This window comes from Dicentrarchus labrax, unplaced genomic scaffold, assembly GCF_905237075.1.
Source record: "Dicentrarchus labrax unplaced genomic scaffold, dlabrax2021, whole genome shotgun sequence".
Lineage (NCBI taxonomy): Eukaryota > Metazoa > Chordata > Actinopteri > Moronidae > Dicentrarchus > Dicentrarchus labrax.
Window position 1 is genome coordinate 6460224 of NW_026136723.1, and position 14963 is coordinate 6475186.

Below are 14963 nucleotides of genomic sequence, written 5' to 3' on the forward strand. Positions count from 1 at the left end.
TGTACACATTCTAGCATTTAAGAACTTACTCTCTTAGTGATATAATAGTTTGTATGTGTGTGTGTGTGTGTGTGTGTGTTGATGCAGTGATGGTTGTTGAACCAGCGCGTGCCAAGGCTTTGTTCCCACAAGCCCCTCTGGGTGACCTGGGGAGTCACCTTGGGGTGGCCTGTTATGTTGCGCAGCAGCCGGTGGGCCTTTCCATTTCCATGGTGATGTTCAGAGGGCCTCTGGCTGTACTATTAAATGCATGAATGGAGGTAGTTATTTGGTTTTCATCAGGCAACACCTCACACACACACACACACACACACACACACACACACACACACACACACACACACACACACACACACACACACACGTAAAATGTGGAGACGTTAAGCTGCACAGAAAAACTGCTGGCTTTTGCTCATTATCTCTGCACATATACAGTGCCTGCATATGTGTGTGTGTGTTGTGTGTGTGTGTGTGTGTGTGTGTGTGTGTGTGTGTCATTGCAGGAAGTTCCATGACTCAGCAGTGATGAGAACAGGTTACAGCAGCTTGAAAGCAACTAATTACCTATTAATGAGCAGGAGTGAATGGCTCCAAAAGGCCACCGTATGTCTTTCTTACAAACTGTAACAGGTGGATGTGAATCATCTCAGCAGAGACAATGCGAGAAATGTGATTCATCCTGTAAGATTAAGGAAGAGGGAGATAGCATCTGGTGTCTAAATTTCACCTGTTAGTTTGTGTAATAATCATGGACAACATAAAAGCAACGGCTGTCCACATTAATGCACACATACTGTTCATACAGACACCGTTCAGGACCCGTGTCTCCTCTAAGATGACAGCTCGGTGACCAACGGTACGTCTGTTACTTTTTTATTTACAGTGGCAGAAAACTGTGATAAGCGGAAGAACATTTTAATCACTACAACAACAGTAACTTGAAGTTATTAATCCTTCATGTAGCAGTGAAAACATAGCAAATGCTGGTTTAATTCCAAGGTTTCTGGTGTGGGAGCCAGCTCTTATTCTGTCCGTTAATTTGAAAAGGTGAAAACTAAACCACCAAATTTTAACATGAGCCTTTAAGTTAAACGTTATTATGAAATATTTTACTTTCAATTTTAAGATGTACATGATATTTTAAGTAGCTCTAGTATTGGGGTATGTAATAGGTTCACCCACATTTGAATTAAATGAATTGATAAATTAATGGATTAATTAAAGGATGATAACAGATTAAGGGGTTTTAATGGATTATCTGCATGGTTTAAAGGGTTTTCAACGGGTAAAAACACTTGTCATATATTAAGATATTTTCGCTAAATTATCTGCACAGTTAAAGGGATTTTTAAAACTGACTAGATACCAAAAAGCCATCCCTAACTTTTCACCTTAAAGATGTAAATTATGGATGACTTTAATGCCATTTGGTCAGTTTTAAAAACCCCTTTAACTGTGCAGATCATTTACTGAAAATATCTTACTATGTTACATATTACGGCCTTTTCATCCCCCCCTTAAAATTGTGTTAATAATAGCATACTTACCTTATCATTCTCAAAATGTATATACGGCATACAGTACCAGGTGACCTAGTATGTAATCATTATTAAATGAATAGGATGTGATATAAAAAGCAGAGACTTTGCCATTGCTGGGGTTGGACTATACTGCTAATACTAATTATCTTTATATAACTGATTTAACAAAGTGCTCGAAATGAACTTCATATGAGATTCATACCACTCTCAGTGCTTCAGTATTGTAAAATCTTCCTTTTTCAAACAGTTGGTTCCTCTGAGTTATTTTATTTCCCATCGCACCATCAAATGCTCCCATTATTAGGCTATTTCTTACTTTTTACAATCTCATTTAACAAACTGGCTCTCTACAACCTGAAAAATAACACTGTTCATTTCTAGTTGCTGTTCTTTCCCTTTAAAATCCTCTGAATCAAATTGTGAGAATGGTCATATTTCACTACAAATATTGAAGCCAATTCATTTTGAAACATTTGCAAACAATGGTGGATTATATGTATTTCTTTCAATATTAGATACATCCGTTTACATTGACATACATATGGCATACTTTACACATAGGTCCTTGTGAATTAGATTTATAAAAAATATCAACTTTAATTTAGCTGTAGCTGCAAAACACGGAGTAAGGAGTTTTAGCGGTGTGTGGTGTGTGTGTGTGTGTGTGTGTGTGGTGGAGGGTGGCAGTGGGCGGGGCAGATATACTAATGCTGTATCGTCCAAAGCCCTGATTGGTCATTTTGTCAATTGTTTTGGCTCCTCATCTTATTGGACACGTGTGATTTATCTGCGATTGGAAATCACGTGGACTTGACCGAAAAGGTGTGTGTGCGTGTGTGTGTGTGTGTGTGTGTGTGTGTGTGTGTGTGTGTGTGTGTGTGCAGTGGGGGTTACTAGAGGTAGGAGGGTCAATGGGGTTCTGCATATTGTGCAAGGAGAGAGCAGGAAGCAGGGAGGACGCATTCTTTCTCCTGGAGGATCACACACACACACACACACACACACACACACACACACACACACACACACGGAGAGAACGTGCACGGATGTCCAGCATGCAATTAAGTCATTTGATCTGATATCTGCTGGGCCGGAGCTGTGTCTGCAGGAGGAGGCTGTGGAAACCTCCCACCATGGCAGAAGGTATGAAGAGCTTCTTTGCAGATGCTCTGAAAGAGGGAAGAAAGGTTCAATAGAAGAGAGGGCTGGCTTTTCTTCCTCTTGCATTGTCTGTTTCTTTCCCTTCTGTGGGGCTGGGTGGTTGTCTATTCAGAAACATCTCTTGGGGTCTGGGGGAAGGCGGGCTTTTGTTGTAGTGGAGGTGGCATGGAGGTGTGAGAGGCTGGCAGCAGCCGCTCAGTGCACTTCAAAGCCGGGGATAAGCAGCAGAGAGCGGCGGGATGGGCTCTGCTTCCAATCAGAGTTTCACAGGTAGAGCACAAACAACCACATACAACTTCTAACTTGTTAGAAAAGCTCTTTCTCTGGAGTAATATATATATTGTGTATATAAGACTAATCTGTGTAAGATGAAGGCTTTTTAAAGATTCTGCTGTTTATCGAGTTTAATGTTGACACACACAGGGATGATACATTTTATTTTGAAGGCCTGCTGTAGTGGACATAAATGAAAAAAGATTTTAAAAAATCTTACGAAATGTTCTTACTTTGCTCTGCCATTGTAGGAAAGTGTGAGAATAGGCTATACAAATTAATAATTGGCTATATTGATAAATGTATTTTCAGTGAATTAAATAAAGGAAATATTAGACCATTAATAGTGAGCAAAAGCTTTTGTACTTTATTGTCATTAATTTACTTCCATACTGGGTTTCATCGTGTTTTAGCAGTTGTAGGTGTAATAATGTGAGCTGTAATCACAAAAAGAGAGTGATGGTAATAGAGTGAACAAGAAACGTGAGAGAAAGGCGGAGAAAAGGACTGAAAATAATCGATTATGTCCTGTTTTAAAGAAAATAACAAAAGCTGATTTGTTTCAGCTTCTACAATGTGAATATTTGCTGCTTGTATGACTGAATATCTTTGGACTGAACACAAAAGCATTGAAGTATGGAGTCTTGGCCTATGTGAAATTGTAATAAGCATTTTTCACAGTTTTCCGATATTGTATAGATTCAACAATGAATTGATAAATGGAGAAAATAACCTGCAGAATAATCGATAATGAACACCGGCTGCACCGTATTTCCACACTAGTCGTCTGAGAAAATAGTTTTTTCGACATCAGCAGTAGCCAGTTTCAGTATTGTTGGCTGTGTGTCTGTCCCCGGGGCAGCAGGCTGTCCGCAGAGCGAGGAGGAGCCGGCGGCTCTGTGCCGGGGCAGCGGACTCTGCAAGTGGTTCAACATGCGGATGGGCTTCGGCTTCCTCTCCATGAGCAGCAGGGACGGAGCTCCTCTGGAGGAGCCGCTCGACGTGTTCGTCCACCAGGTGAGACTCTGCTGCTGCCGTTCACATCGTGGTGAAGTGAGGCTTTGTTCTAATTTAAAGCTGCATTAGGTAACTTTTATGAAAATGACCTTTTGTCATTATTACACAACTCTGCATAAAAACGGATGTAATTATTAACAATATGTAACTTATTCATATGTAAAACAATGTTAACAATACCTGCATACAGTGTATAAAAATCAAAACTCTGGAACACCCTCAAAAACTCAAAAGGACAAAATTCTGAGGCAGTGGCTGATAATTGACAAATGACTACCCATAAGGCCTTAGGAAAAGAAAGATGACCGGTTGCTCTGAATACTCATTTGTAGATCAGTAGATGTGTCTGGTGCTCTCGGGAACAGGGAAAACACAGAGGAGCAAAAAGGCAATCCAGGCACTCCAAAGGACGGAATATATTAAAAAGCATTTATTGTCATGGCCAATTAATAAAAAGCATGAAAGCATTTTTAGAGCCAGTGTTTGGTTTGTCCATTCTGGGCTACTGTAGAAACGTGGCGGTTCAACATGGCGGCCTCGGTAGAAGAGGACCAGCTCCCTCTGTAGATAAACACAGCTCATTCTAAAGTAACAAACACTCAACCGTTCTTATTTTCAGGTGATTACACACTAATGAAAACATACCTATGATTATTATATTCCATTTCTGACAATAGATCCTCCTCAATGTTACACACTGGACCTTTAAAGAAAGAAAGTTCAGAAGTTAAATGACATTTGTTTTTGCATAGGCCTACTGAACACATAACTGTAATGCTTACAATATAAAATCTTGTTCAAAAATAGAACAAAATATCACACACATCACATATTCAACATGGGTTTTAAAAAACAACATAAATATTTATGATAGATTTGATATGGTAATCTATTTGTTGATTTTATACCTTGCATGTAAAGCTGAAAGTCAATCCACGGAAAATGAATCAGCAGCTGCGAAAATGACAAACATCACTGGTTGTATCTTCTCCTCTTCTGAAGATATACTGCTGTTCTGTTTCAGTTTACAGACCAGCCAAGACTCTCTGCAGTAAAGTCAGGCATTATCCCTCAAAATCAGCTTGTAGGAACAATGTAAGACACCTGATGTGTTTTTGTGTAAAATTACCTGAAGATTAACACATCTTAAAGTCAACCATGCCTGAGTCACTGCCCCCCCCACTCCACCTCACAGACAGATATTTGCTGGGAACCTCAAAGGTGTGTGGGGGTTTAGAGCTCAAGCATTTCTATTTTAAAGGGGTTAGAGGCTAAAGCAGAGAAAACAAGGCTCATTCCTCTCCCCATCCAGCCCTGCTTCCTGTTATAAAGTCATTAAAGCATCAGGGAGCCCACCCAACCCCCGGGTTTCAGTCCCACCTCCCATGTGGAGCCTTTTGGCAGAGACCTCTTCTCAGGTTACCTGCCCCTGTGTAAATCATCTGATGAAAGAGAGGGGATAAGGGCCCTGTTGTTTTGGGCTTCAGTGGATCATTGGGGTCAATTTGGTGTGCAGAGGTTAGAACAGAAGGGAGATTGTGGTCTGTATTGTTATATTGACCAATTAAATATAGTTAGAACTGAACCTGTTACTCTAAATCTGAATGTGAATTGCAGCAGAGGCCACTCCTCTTAAAAATCAGTGTTTCTTCTTGTTCCAACAGTGTGATATTTGAATAATGTCTGTGCAGAGTTTGACACCAGAAGGATGTTTTCACATTCATCTGCTGAAAGTGGAAAGTTTCTCAGTGCTCATTGTAAGGGGGGGGCTGTGAGCAGATACACTGAGAATGGACTTTACAGTGAAGTAGGAGACATCTTGTGTCCAGCAGGAAAACTTTAGATATGAACAACATTAGCATATTCAGAGATTCTGGAAGTTTTAAGACATGTCTGGAGGGGGGTCTTTAAGGTTCTGCTAGCAAATCATACAATATACAGAGACTGTGCCATAGCTTAAGCCCTCAGTATGCCTAAAAAAAAAAAAAAAACCTAGGTTGCACAGTCTGTCGTCTACAAACCAACCTCTCTCCAAGAACTCTGTGGGGTGGGCAAACATCTGTATGAGAAGTGGCCTTGTAGGTCTGTAGTGTGTGACCACATGGGGGGCATGTGGACACCGTCTGACCACTGCACAGTGATACTGTCTGCGCTGGAAAGACAGGGCGTCTGGTGGAGCTTTGACAGTCAACTAGAAGCACAGTTATGGTCCTTTGAGAGCATATGTGTGGTAGGGCTGTATATTGGCAAAAATCTGCTATCTCGCTGTTGGGGGTTTAACCACAAAAATGTATGCAGTGTGTTCGAGAATCGATACAATATCACAAAATGAAATATCGTGATACGATATTTTCCAATATTTTCTTAGACCCTTGCGTGTGGGTTACTGGACCTCTAGAGTCTTGGCTATTACATCACAGTTAGGGAGGGGCTAAACTCACCTTTAGACTCAGAGGAGATGTATACTGTTAGTTTTGAATTTTATTTTATTTTTTTAAGATGAAAACTGAAATAGTTTTCTGATCTGACTACATCTTTAGCCACTATGTCGTGCTGTGGTCAACAAAAGGACATTCATTAAGGTGGAAATGTCTGACTGTTGAAGTGCAGTCAACAGAGCCTGTGGTCATACTGGTCAGCAGGTTTACATTCTATACTCCCTCCGGCTGAGCCAGCAGCAGCTTTAATGTGTATTAACCAACCGATGACCATTTAAGGCGTGTTGCTGGTTGGCTTGTGGTGGCTGCAGTCCCAGACAGTCTGCTTTTATTGTTTGGTGGATGTGTAGTACGCTACAAAGTGCTCAAAGCTTATCTGCTTGAGTTTTAGGCGTTCTCTTCCTTCTCTTTGTTTGATTAAGGTTTGATTTCTGCAAGTGAGTCCCATTTGGACTCCACCTTGGAGTTCAAAAGGGAAATAAACAAAGAAAATATGAAGCATATGTAAATGTGAGCTCAAAATGTTTGTAAAATCTGTAGAACAAATGTTAGAGATTCTTCATAGTGATAGCCAACTGATTGTTTTATAGAGTTTAAAGGGATAGTATCAATCTATTTAGTAAGTTTGGGTATTTAAGAAAAAAAGGTGCAGCTGGTGTTTGGCATGTTCAGTGTTTGATGGTTCATCCTTCCTTTTATTTACCACTACAACTGGAAAGCTAATTAGTGGAAGATCAATAGCCTAGTGCACTGTTTGGTAATTTACTTTTCTCAGGATGCATACATTCTTTCCACCTCTTCTGGTAGCCATCCCAGGAATGCACTCCTCCCCTGTGTCGTTTCCCAGCGTCCTCCAGTGCAGCGGTCATCTGGAGGCTTGAACAGATGGACTCATATTCGGCTGCATGTACATAGGTGGTGGTGCTGAGGAATCAGAAGGGGGGTGGTGGGTTGGGATGAGGAATGCTTTGGAGGTTTGGCTCGAGACACATGAGGGGAGGAGGGGTCTTTGAAAGCACTGATGTTTTAACAGGGCTGTCAACAGGATTGGGTTTTTATGAGCGAGCTGAGGATTCCCTGACAGAGTGGCTACATGTTCCTATTAATGTAACATTGCAGGTTGTCTCAAGTGTGCAGTCAGTTATTAAGTAAGCTCCACCTTTGTCTTAAGGACCAAACGTGGAATTGGCTTATTTAAAGGGGAAATTTGCCACTTTTTATGTGGATGTCCAATCAGTCTTGATGGTAAATGTAGTCAATTGAAGCAATAAATCCCACAGTGTGTGTTATATTGACAGAGAACACTGAGTTCTCTTGCTTGCGGAGCTGTGCCAGCAGCTTACATGTACCAGAACACATTCTCACTGCCAACTTTACACTGTAGGTATCCCTCTCGCATCTTTTTTAGAATTATGGAATTTTTGGAATTACGTTGTGCAACGGTTGCAGTTTGGCTAGAGAGGCACAAAAGCTACTTTGTAGATTTAGGAAAAGATCATAATCTACGTTACTTACCTGATGTAAGTACGTGAATAAGACATGGATGCATTGGGGGTGAGCTTCTGAGGCCCACGGCCATTGAGCCAGCGAAGTTAGCTGCTGGGTGCTAATCAGTGTTACACAGAGTTGCCTAGCAAATGAATTCCTGCATATTTGATTTCTTTTTCACACGTAGCTATATTGTTACCTTCAAGCTCCAAGCCAAACCAGATTTTGCAGCTATTTCTCTGTCAATATGGCATGCACCAAAGAATCTATTGCTTCAATTTACTACATTTACAATCAACACTAACTGGACTATCCTTTTAAAGCTTAGATATCTAGCAAATTTACCCCCAACAACTGAATTGATCTAGTCACACAACATTCATCACCTTTTAAGTTGATATGGCAAACATTAGCATAACATTGATTATCATGATCCAGCAGTTACGGAGCTTCATGGTGTTTGTGTCCACATGATGAATTGAATTAAGTGAAAGTGTCCAATATTCACTCTCTTTTAGCTGTTTTTGGTCTCCACCAACCCCTGAGGGAAATGGCTCTTTAGCTTTAACTGTATCTGATGGCTGTTTGGTGCTGATCAGGTAGTGTACAGTGGGTTTGTAGAGCTTTTCCTCTGAAAGAAACCCCAAATAATGAGCTGAAATATGCTTACAACACTATGAGAGCGATGAGAGTGAACCAAAACAGTAAAGTTGTGGGCCTGGAAGGTTTTTGGTATTAGCTCTAAAAAAGAAAGCTTTTTGATTACACCATCTGAGGAATCTGCTAAAACCCTGTAAACTCTCTCTTTAACAGAGCAAACTGCACATGGAGGGCTTCCGCAGCCTCAGAGAAGGCGAGGCCGTGGAGTTCACCTTTAAGAAATCATCTAAAGGGCTGGAGTCTGTCCGGGTCACTGGGCCCAATGGAGCACCATGTCTCGGCAGCGAGAGAAGACCAAAGAGCGCCCAGAAACAACGCTCCAAGGGTGACCGGTAAGTGCAGGCTGAGAAACGACGTTTATATAAAAAAAGAGTGTAAAGGCCACCTCCCCCAGCCTCCGCTTTGAGTGGGAGTCTGTGAACCCATGTATATTGATGCATCATTCACAGAAGTTAATGCTAGTTTTTTTCTAATCCTCTACTCAGTATCTTTTTATTTTGGCGCAATGGTCCAGTCTTGACCGGTATTGAAATTATGAAGCCTCATACAGAAAGCGCTAAAGGGTAAAGACACTTTTACAAGTGATGTCAGTTATTATATTATATTATGATGAAAGTTGCGTTTGGGCTGAAAACTTTCTCAAACAGAAAGCCTGTTAGGTGTTGGCTCTTTGTGGAGCAGCAGGCTGGTCTGGATCAATAGATTGTTTGATCTCTTCAGGATTCTTCAACCCCCAACGCTCCGTTTGTTGGCCTCTGTGTAGCTTCATCACTTCAAACTTTATCTCTCTGTTAGCAAACACAAACTCCTGGGCTATAAATGAACCTATAAGTGAATGCTACTGGAGGAAATGGCTATTTATTTGCAATTGCTCTGTTTGACTTTGAAGCTTGTTTGGGGAATTAAGCTATTAATTTGATAGCATCTTGTAGATTTGAGTATATTAATCATGGCTGGCAGTGATAAAATGAATCTTCCTGTCTTTAAATACCTGCTGGATTTGATTGCATTCAGATGTTCCTACTTCATCTTTCTCACTGGTTTCCAAATCATGAATGTTTCAGTTAAGAGAAAAGGAGTTAGATTTGCAGATTGCAGGCCATTAAGATCTGACAAAGTTATTAATGTGATAGCATCTATTAGGTTGAACTTCATTACTCATGGTGGGCAATGATAAAAATAATCCCACAACTTCCTGTCCTTAAGTATCTGCTATAGGTTTGATTGCATTCACATGTTCCCCTTTTTCTCCCAAACATAAATGTAGTATTCAGAGGAGGAAAAGGATCCTATCCGTTTAATTGATAACAGATGTAGGTGCCCGAGAGAGGCCAGAGGTCACCATTGCCATAGCAACAATGGGATGTGGTGTGCAAATGAGGAGGAGGGGCTGGTGAGCGAGCAGGGGTCAGGGTTCAGAGGTCACGGTGGTATTGAGACAAAGGAACTCCTTCTCCCACCCTCGTGGCCACGCAGATCGATACTGAGCCCTGATGGGGGGGCTGGGAGGAAGGCCAAAGAGAGGAAGGAAGTGGTGGTTAGCTGTGAGGTGATCCAGGGCTCAGGCATCTATCTCACTGAACATGAGCTGCTTTAAAACACATGCAAGCTGTAGTTTTCTGCCATCAGCAAATTCAATGAAAGTACCCTGACCAACAACAGTGTTGTATGTGTGTATCACAGCCTGATATATCTTCTTCCTCTGTGCCATAGAGCTCCATTTTTGTACAGAAGCTATTAAAAACACATCAGTCAGCCACACTGTTGCACTGGCTGACATGTTCCTTCATTACCATGAACACACACATTGTAGTTTGTTCGGACTTAATCCCACACACACTGTCCTGCTGCCAAAAATACTCACTATAGCACCCAATGTGGATTAATGCACCGCTGAAAGTTTTCCCCAACTCTTTTCTGAGTAACATTTCTTTAAATTAAACTATATATTTGTGGGTTGTTTAACTATCATCTCTGCCCCTCCTTTCAGCTTACAGTGGTTTAGCATCTTTCAGCTCCTTGTTTTGATTGACCAGCAACTGTTTGACTGTTTTGGTTCAGTGTCTGCGTATCATCAGCCTGATTTCCAGCAGCAGGCAGCTGTTTTCAGGGAAAAAGCTCTTTATATTATTCTCCTCAACCATTTGGCGACCCCTGGGAATTATCTTGTGACCCTTTGGGGGTCCCAACCCCCAGGTTGACAACCACTGCCTCAAAGGGAATGTTTACCCCAAAATAAAAAATACATATTTTTCCTGCTTACCTGTAGCGCCACTCATCGATTTAAAATGTTTTGGTGTGAGTTGCCATGTTTTAGAGATTTTGGCTGTAGAGCCAGCTTGTGGTGCTCAAAAAAAAATACATTTGAAAAGTAGTTTGGTATAAAAGAAAATAGAAATAAATATGTATTTTTGATTTGGGGGTGAGCTGTCCCTTTATTAAAGGGAAGTAGTTGTGTATATATAAAGGATGAAACTTACAGGGTACTTTATTTTGATGTTTTCGGTTTGCCTTTACAGTATATCAGTTGTCGGCCAGTAATTTTTTTATCTGCAGTGTCAGTTTGTGTCTGTCCATGTACAGGTGACCAAAGCTTGCTGCAGTGTGTCAGATTAAATGTGCTTCCCCTGCGTCCAGGCAGCCATTTAGCCAGTTTCCATTTATTTCTGCACAGTATTAGAGAAGCATGACACTTGCTTGAGATAAGTAATTCATCACAGTGAACATTCAAACATGAAGTGACTTATACCGGGTTTTTGAGGCAGATGTTCCATGATTTTATCTACTGAGCACGATTTTTCAAATTTCTTGATCCTTATCTGCCAACTTAATAAGCCAGTACCAATATATCTGCATTATTCTCAGATCCATGCAGATGTATGGGTTACCTAAAGAATATACCCATGTGTTTAAAATGTCGGTGACTGTTTTAGTGAAAACAGGCCCAGTCAGATTTATTATATCTCGATAATGCCTCTGAGGGAACTGTGTCATTGAGTGTATAACTTGCCTTCACTGCTACATTTACTTGTTGGGCTGCAGATGGAGAGCAAAAGGGAAAAGCCGGGGCCTGTAGAAAATCAGGTTGTCCGTACAGAAAAAAATCAATGCTTTCTGCCTGTTTAAGTGGCCACTGCCTCTCTGTGTCACACTGCACAGTGCTTGAGCCTCACTTGCCTTATTTATCGTGCCCTAATGAATTCACCAACAGGATTTCACTTAGCTGCTGATCATTAGCTTTCTCAGCATAGATTTACTGATATCAATACACACACGGCTACAAGATCATAGCAGCTTGTTCTGTGTGGAGATGCATACACATACGGTTAACGGCAGGATTAGGACTGGATGATGATTTTATGTTACTGTCCATTGACTTTAAGTGGAATCCTCTTTGAAACTATGATGCCTTCTTGTGGTTGTCTTACAGATTCGTCAAGAAATCAGTTATAAACTGTAGTGAGCTTGTTTTAAAGGTCAAGTGTGTAGAATTTAGTGGCGTCTAGTGATGCAGTTGGAGATGCTGCTTCCACCTCCCCTTCCAAGCTCCAAGGAGACTCTACGGTGGCCACGAAACGTGTGAAAAATATGAACACCCCTATCTAGAGCATAGAGAGTGCTTGGTTTGTCCGTTCTGGGCTACTGTAGAAGCATGGCGGACTCCATAGAAGACGAAACATGACGTCTGTAGATAAAAAAGGTGTAATCTAAGGTAACAAAAACACAATGATTCTCACATTCAGGTGATTATACACTAATATAAATATACCTATACCTCCTCACATACATCATTCTGGATATTGAAGCTCAGTTTATTTTTGTTAATATTTTTGGGGGCTATTTATTGCCTTTAATGGATAGTGACAGCTGAAGAGTGACAGGAAAGGGGGTAGAGAGAGGGTGGAAGACACGCAGCAAAGGGCCACAGGTCGGAGCCCAGCCGATGGCCACTGCAGCAAGGACTCAGCCTTGGTATATGCTGCGCCAGCTCTACCAGGTGAGGTATTCAGGCGCCCCCTGATGCTCAGTTTTGACTGGAGGACGATTTTAAACACCCTGCAGAGCCAACGTCCACCCTTTTATCTTGATTGGTAGAACAACAAAGCCAGTTTTAAGTTTTGCTGTCAACGAAGTATCCCTGATGCTATCCCCTGAGGGACACAGATCAATTTGGTCAAATCCCCTAACAGCTGTCCACCACTGGGACAGCAGTTAATGCGGACACATGGTGACACATTGTTTAACGACAGAGGACTCTGAAACTAAAGCTGGAGTGTGCTGCCCTCTGGTGGTAGAATTAAATCATGTCATCTCACAGCAGATTGGATTTTATTCAGATTAAAATGAAAATCAGCTTCTTGTCAGGAAGATTACATGCATTTTAATAATAATAATAATAATAATGTCTTTCACTTTGTACTTAATCAAATAGTACTGCTATTATTGTTGGTGTTAATATTTAATGTTGATACCAAGGCTGTCTGTTTTTAGGAACTGTGTCAGTGTGACAAAGAGAATTTTCTCAGTCTTATTGTTCACCTTTACTGCCCCTATCCACAGTAAGAACCCGATACGTAACATTACTGTACTGTGAGACAAAAATGACCAAAATGAAAGAACAAATCTCTCAATAAAATACGTCCCTCTGTCTGTTCCTTTATGTCCACCTCTCCCTCTGACCGTATGGACACACTGTGTATTTTTGACGTGCAGTTTTTTGTGGTTAGGATGAACATGTGACGAACATTATCTGAAGCTTTGCCTGTTATAAGTTCTTCTGGCATTATGAAAAAGTTAGATGACTGAAAACAGGAAACACTGATGTTAGGATGTTTGCATGTGAGAATTTACACAAAGAACATGTTGATGAATGTGCTTGAGAGAAATACAAACCGTTCAAAAATGAGTGTTCTGAAGGTGCTGTGCCATTGTTCGGACGGCTCATTATTCCGAAACCCCAATTGGACCAAAAGCCCATTTGATCGACAGCCAGTTACTCCAAAAACAAATGTCCATTGCTCTGAAGGCCTGTTGCTCTGAAAATACACACTCTGGTATCACCAACTTATCTTTTTGGAAATTTCTTGGGCTGTTGGGATTTCGGAATAATGGCCCGTCGGAAGAATGTGAAGTCCCCGTTCAGAGGATAATACATTTTTGTTGTAACTGAGATGGCCACTCTGAGGTAATTCCCTCTCTCTGTTCATTTTAGATGCTACAACTGTGGAGGACCCGGCCATCATGCCAAAGAGTGTCAGCTGCCCCCTCAGCCCAAAAAGTGCCATTTTTGTCAGAGTGTTTCCCACATGGTGGCCAACTGTCCGGTCAAAGCACAGCAGCAGCGTTCGTCTCCAGGCTCTCAGGGAACAGCTACCTCACGGAGGGACGAGGAAGAGGAGCACAGCCAGGCCACCCTCTCTGAAAACTCCGAGTGAATGATAGAGGGAGACTGTGAGATTTTTCACTGGAACACCGCTTAAGAGCTACCTCAGGTTTTATTTATTGAGCGGCAGAATAGGAGTCATCACCATGGTACTGATGGCAGATGCTCTCAGTACCACGCTACGCTGACAGGCATGTCCACTTTGAAATTGTTTTCTTTTCCCTTTGTGTTGTTTTTCTGCCTTGTATAAGTGTCTTAGCTTTGGAATGAAACAATCAGACTTACTGTTGATTCAGCCGGGTAGTAGCCACAGATATCAATTCCTTGTTCGGACTGATCTGACATAATGTGTGCCTCCTTTTTACAATGATTCAAGTACAAAAATCAAACTGGTTTACAACTCTCCAAAGCACTGTACACATACCGGGTGTGTGGAAAGTAGTTCTGAGTGGCCTAAAGCACCAGAATGGGTTTGACTGATATATGGGTTTGCAGATATAAAACAGTACGGTCTATAAAACCTGTATGGTGGTTATAATAGATCTTTTTTGCAGCAGATGTTTTGACATGTCATAACAGGAGAAGTGCATGTGCAATCATGCTGCATTCCATTTAGGCTCTGCTTGCATACTGGCACACCTTTCTCCTGCTATGACAAATCAAAACATCTCTAAGACAGTGTCAACAAAAACATAACATTATAGGCGTCATAAATTAGACTTTACGGCAGAACAGTTGCATTGGATTGTATAGGTGTACCTCCTAATGTGGCAGATGAACGAGTGGTAAGAACATTTCCATTTACGAATACAACAGTGGGTCATTAATATCCACTCTATAGGTCCAGTAATTCCACTTCATCTTTCAAAGGCCATCAAGTGGGGTAATTATTGGGATTTCCTGAATTACAGCACCCTTCTTTATCAGATAATTAAAGCTCTTGATAAACATAATAGACGGTGGAAAGTAGCAGGAATTATTGCTTTTCCTAGTATGAACATT

General features: G+C 41.2%; 1 protein-coding gene and 1 long non-coding RNA gene across 5 annotated transcripts; one reads left to right on the forward strand and one right to left on the reverse strand.

The window, feature by feature from the left end:
* Positions 1–2476: 2476 nt before the first annotated feature.
* Positions 2477–14228, forward strand: LOC127358239 (protein lin-28 homolog A-like). Of its 4 annotated transcripts, none has more exons than XM_051391205.1 (4): positions 2477–2684; positions 3838–3992; positions 8732–8910; positions 13791–14228. In XM_051391205.1, exons 1-4 carry the CDS (start codon positions 2675–2677, stop codon positions 14011–14013), a joined length of 567 nt encoding a protein of 188 aa, XP_051247165.1. In that variant the 5' UTR covers positions 2477–2674; the 3' UTR covers positions 14014–14228. The 4 variants fall into 4 exon arrangements, with proteins under 4 accessions (XP_051247165.1, XP_051247166.1, XP_051247163.1 ...); XM_051391206.1 differs by having other exon boundaries at positions 3841–3992; XM_051391203.1 differs by lacking the exon at positions 2477–2684 and adding an exon at positions 2701–2972.
* LOC127358241 (uncharacterized) lies at positions 4404–5124 on the reverse strand. Its single transcript, XR_007882406.1, has 2 exons — positions 4901–5124; positions 4404–4695 (listed from the first exon to the last, which is right to left on the reverse strand). It is a non-coding gene; the product is annotated as an uncharacterized LOC127358241 (long non-coding RNA).
* Positions 14229–14963: the final 735 nt, after the last annotated feature.

What these genes read in the sequence shown, in the direction of transcription:
- LOC127358239 (XM_051391203.1), top strand. Translation starts at nt 2,942, where the DNA reads ATGGGCTCTGCTTCCAATCAGAGTTTCACAG. An exon ending in TTCCAATCAGAGTTTCACAG is followed by an intron (nt 2,973 to 3,837) that starts GTAGAGCACAAA and finishes TCCCCGGGGCAG; the next exon opens with CAGGCTGTCCGCAGAGCGAG. An exon ending in TCGACGTGTTCGTCCACCAG is followed by an intron (nt 3,993 to 8,731) that starts GTGAGACTCTGC and finishes TCTCTTTAACAG; the next exon opens with AGCAAACTGCACATGGAGGG.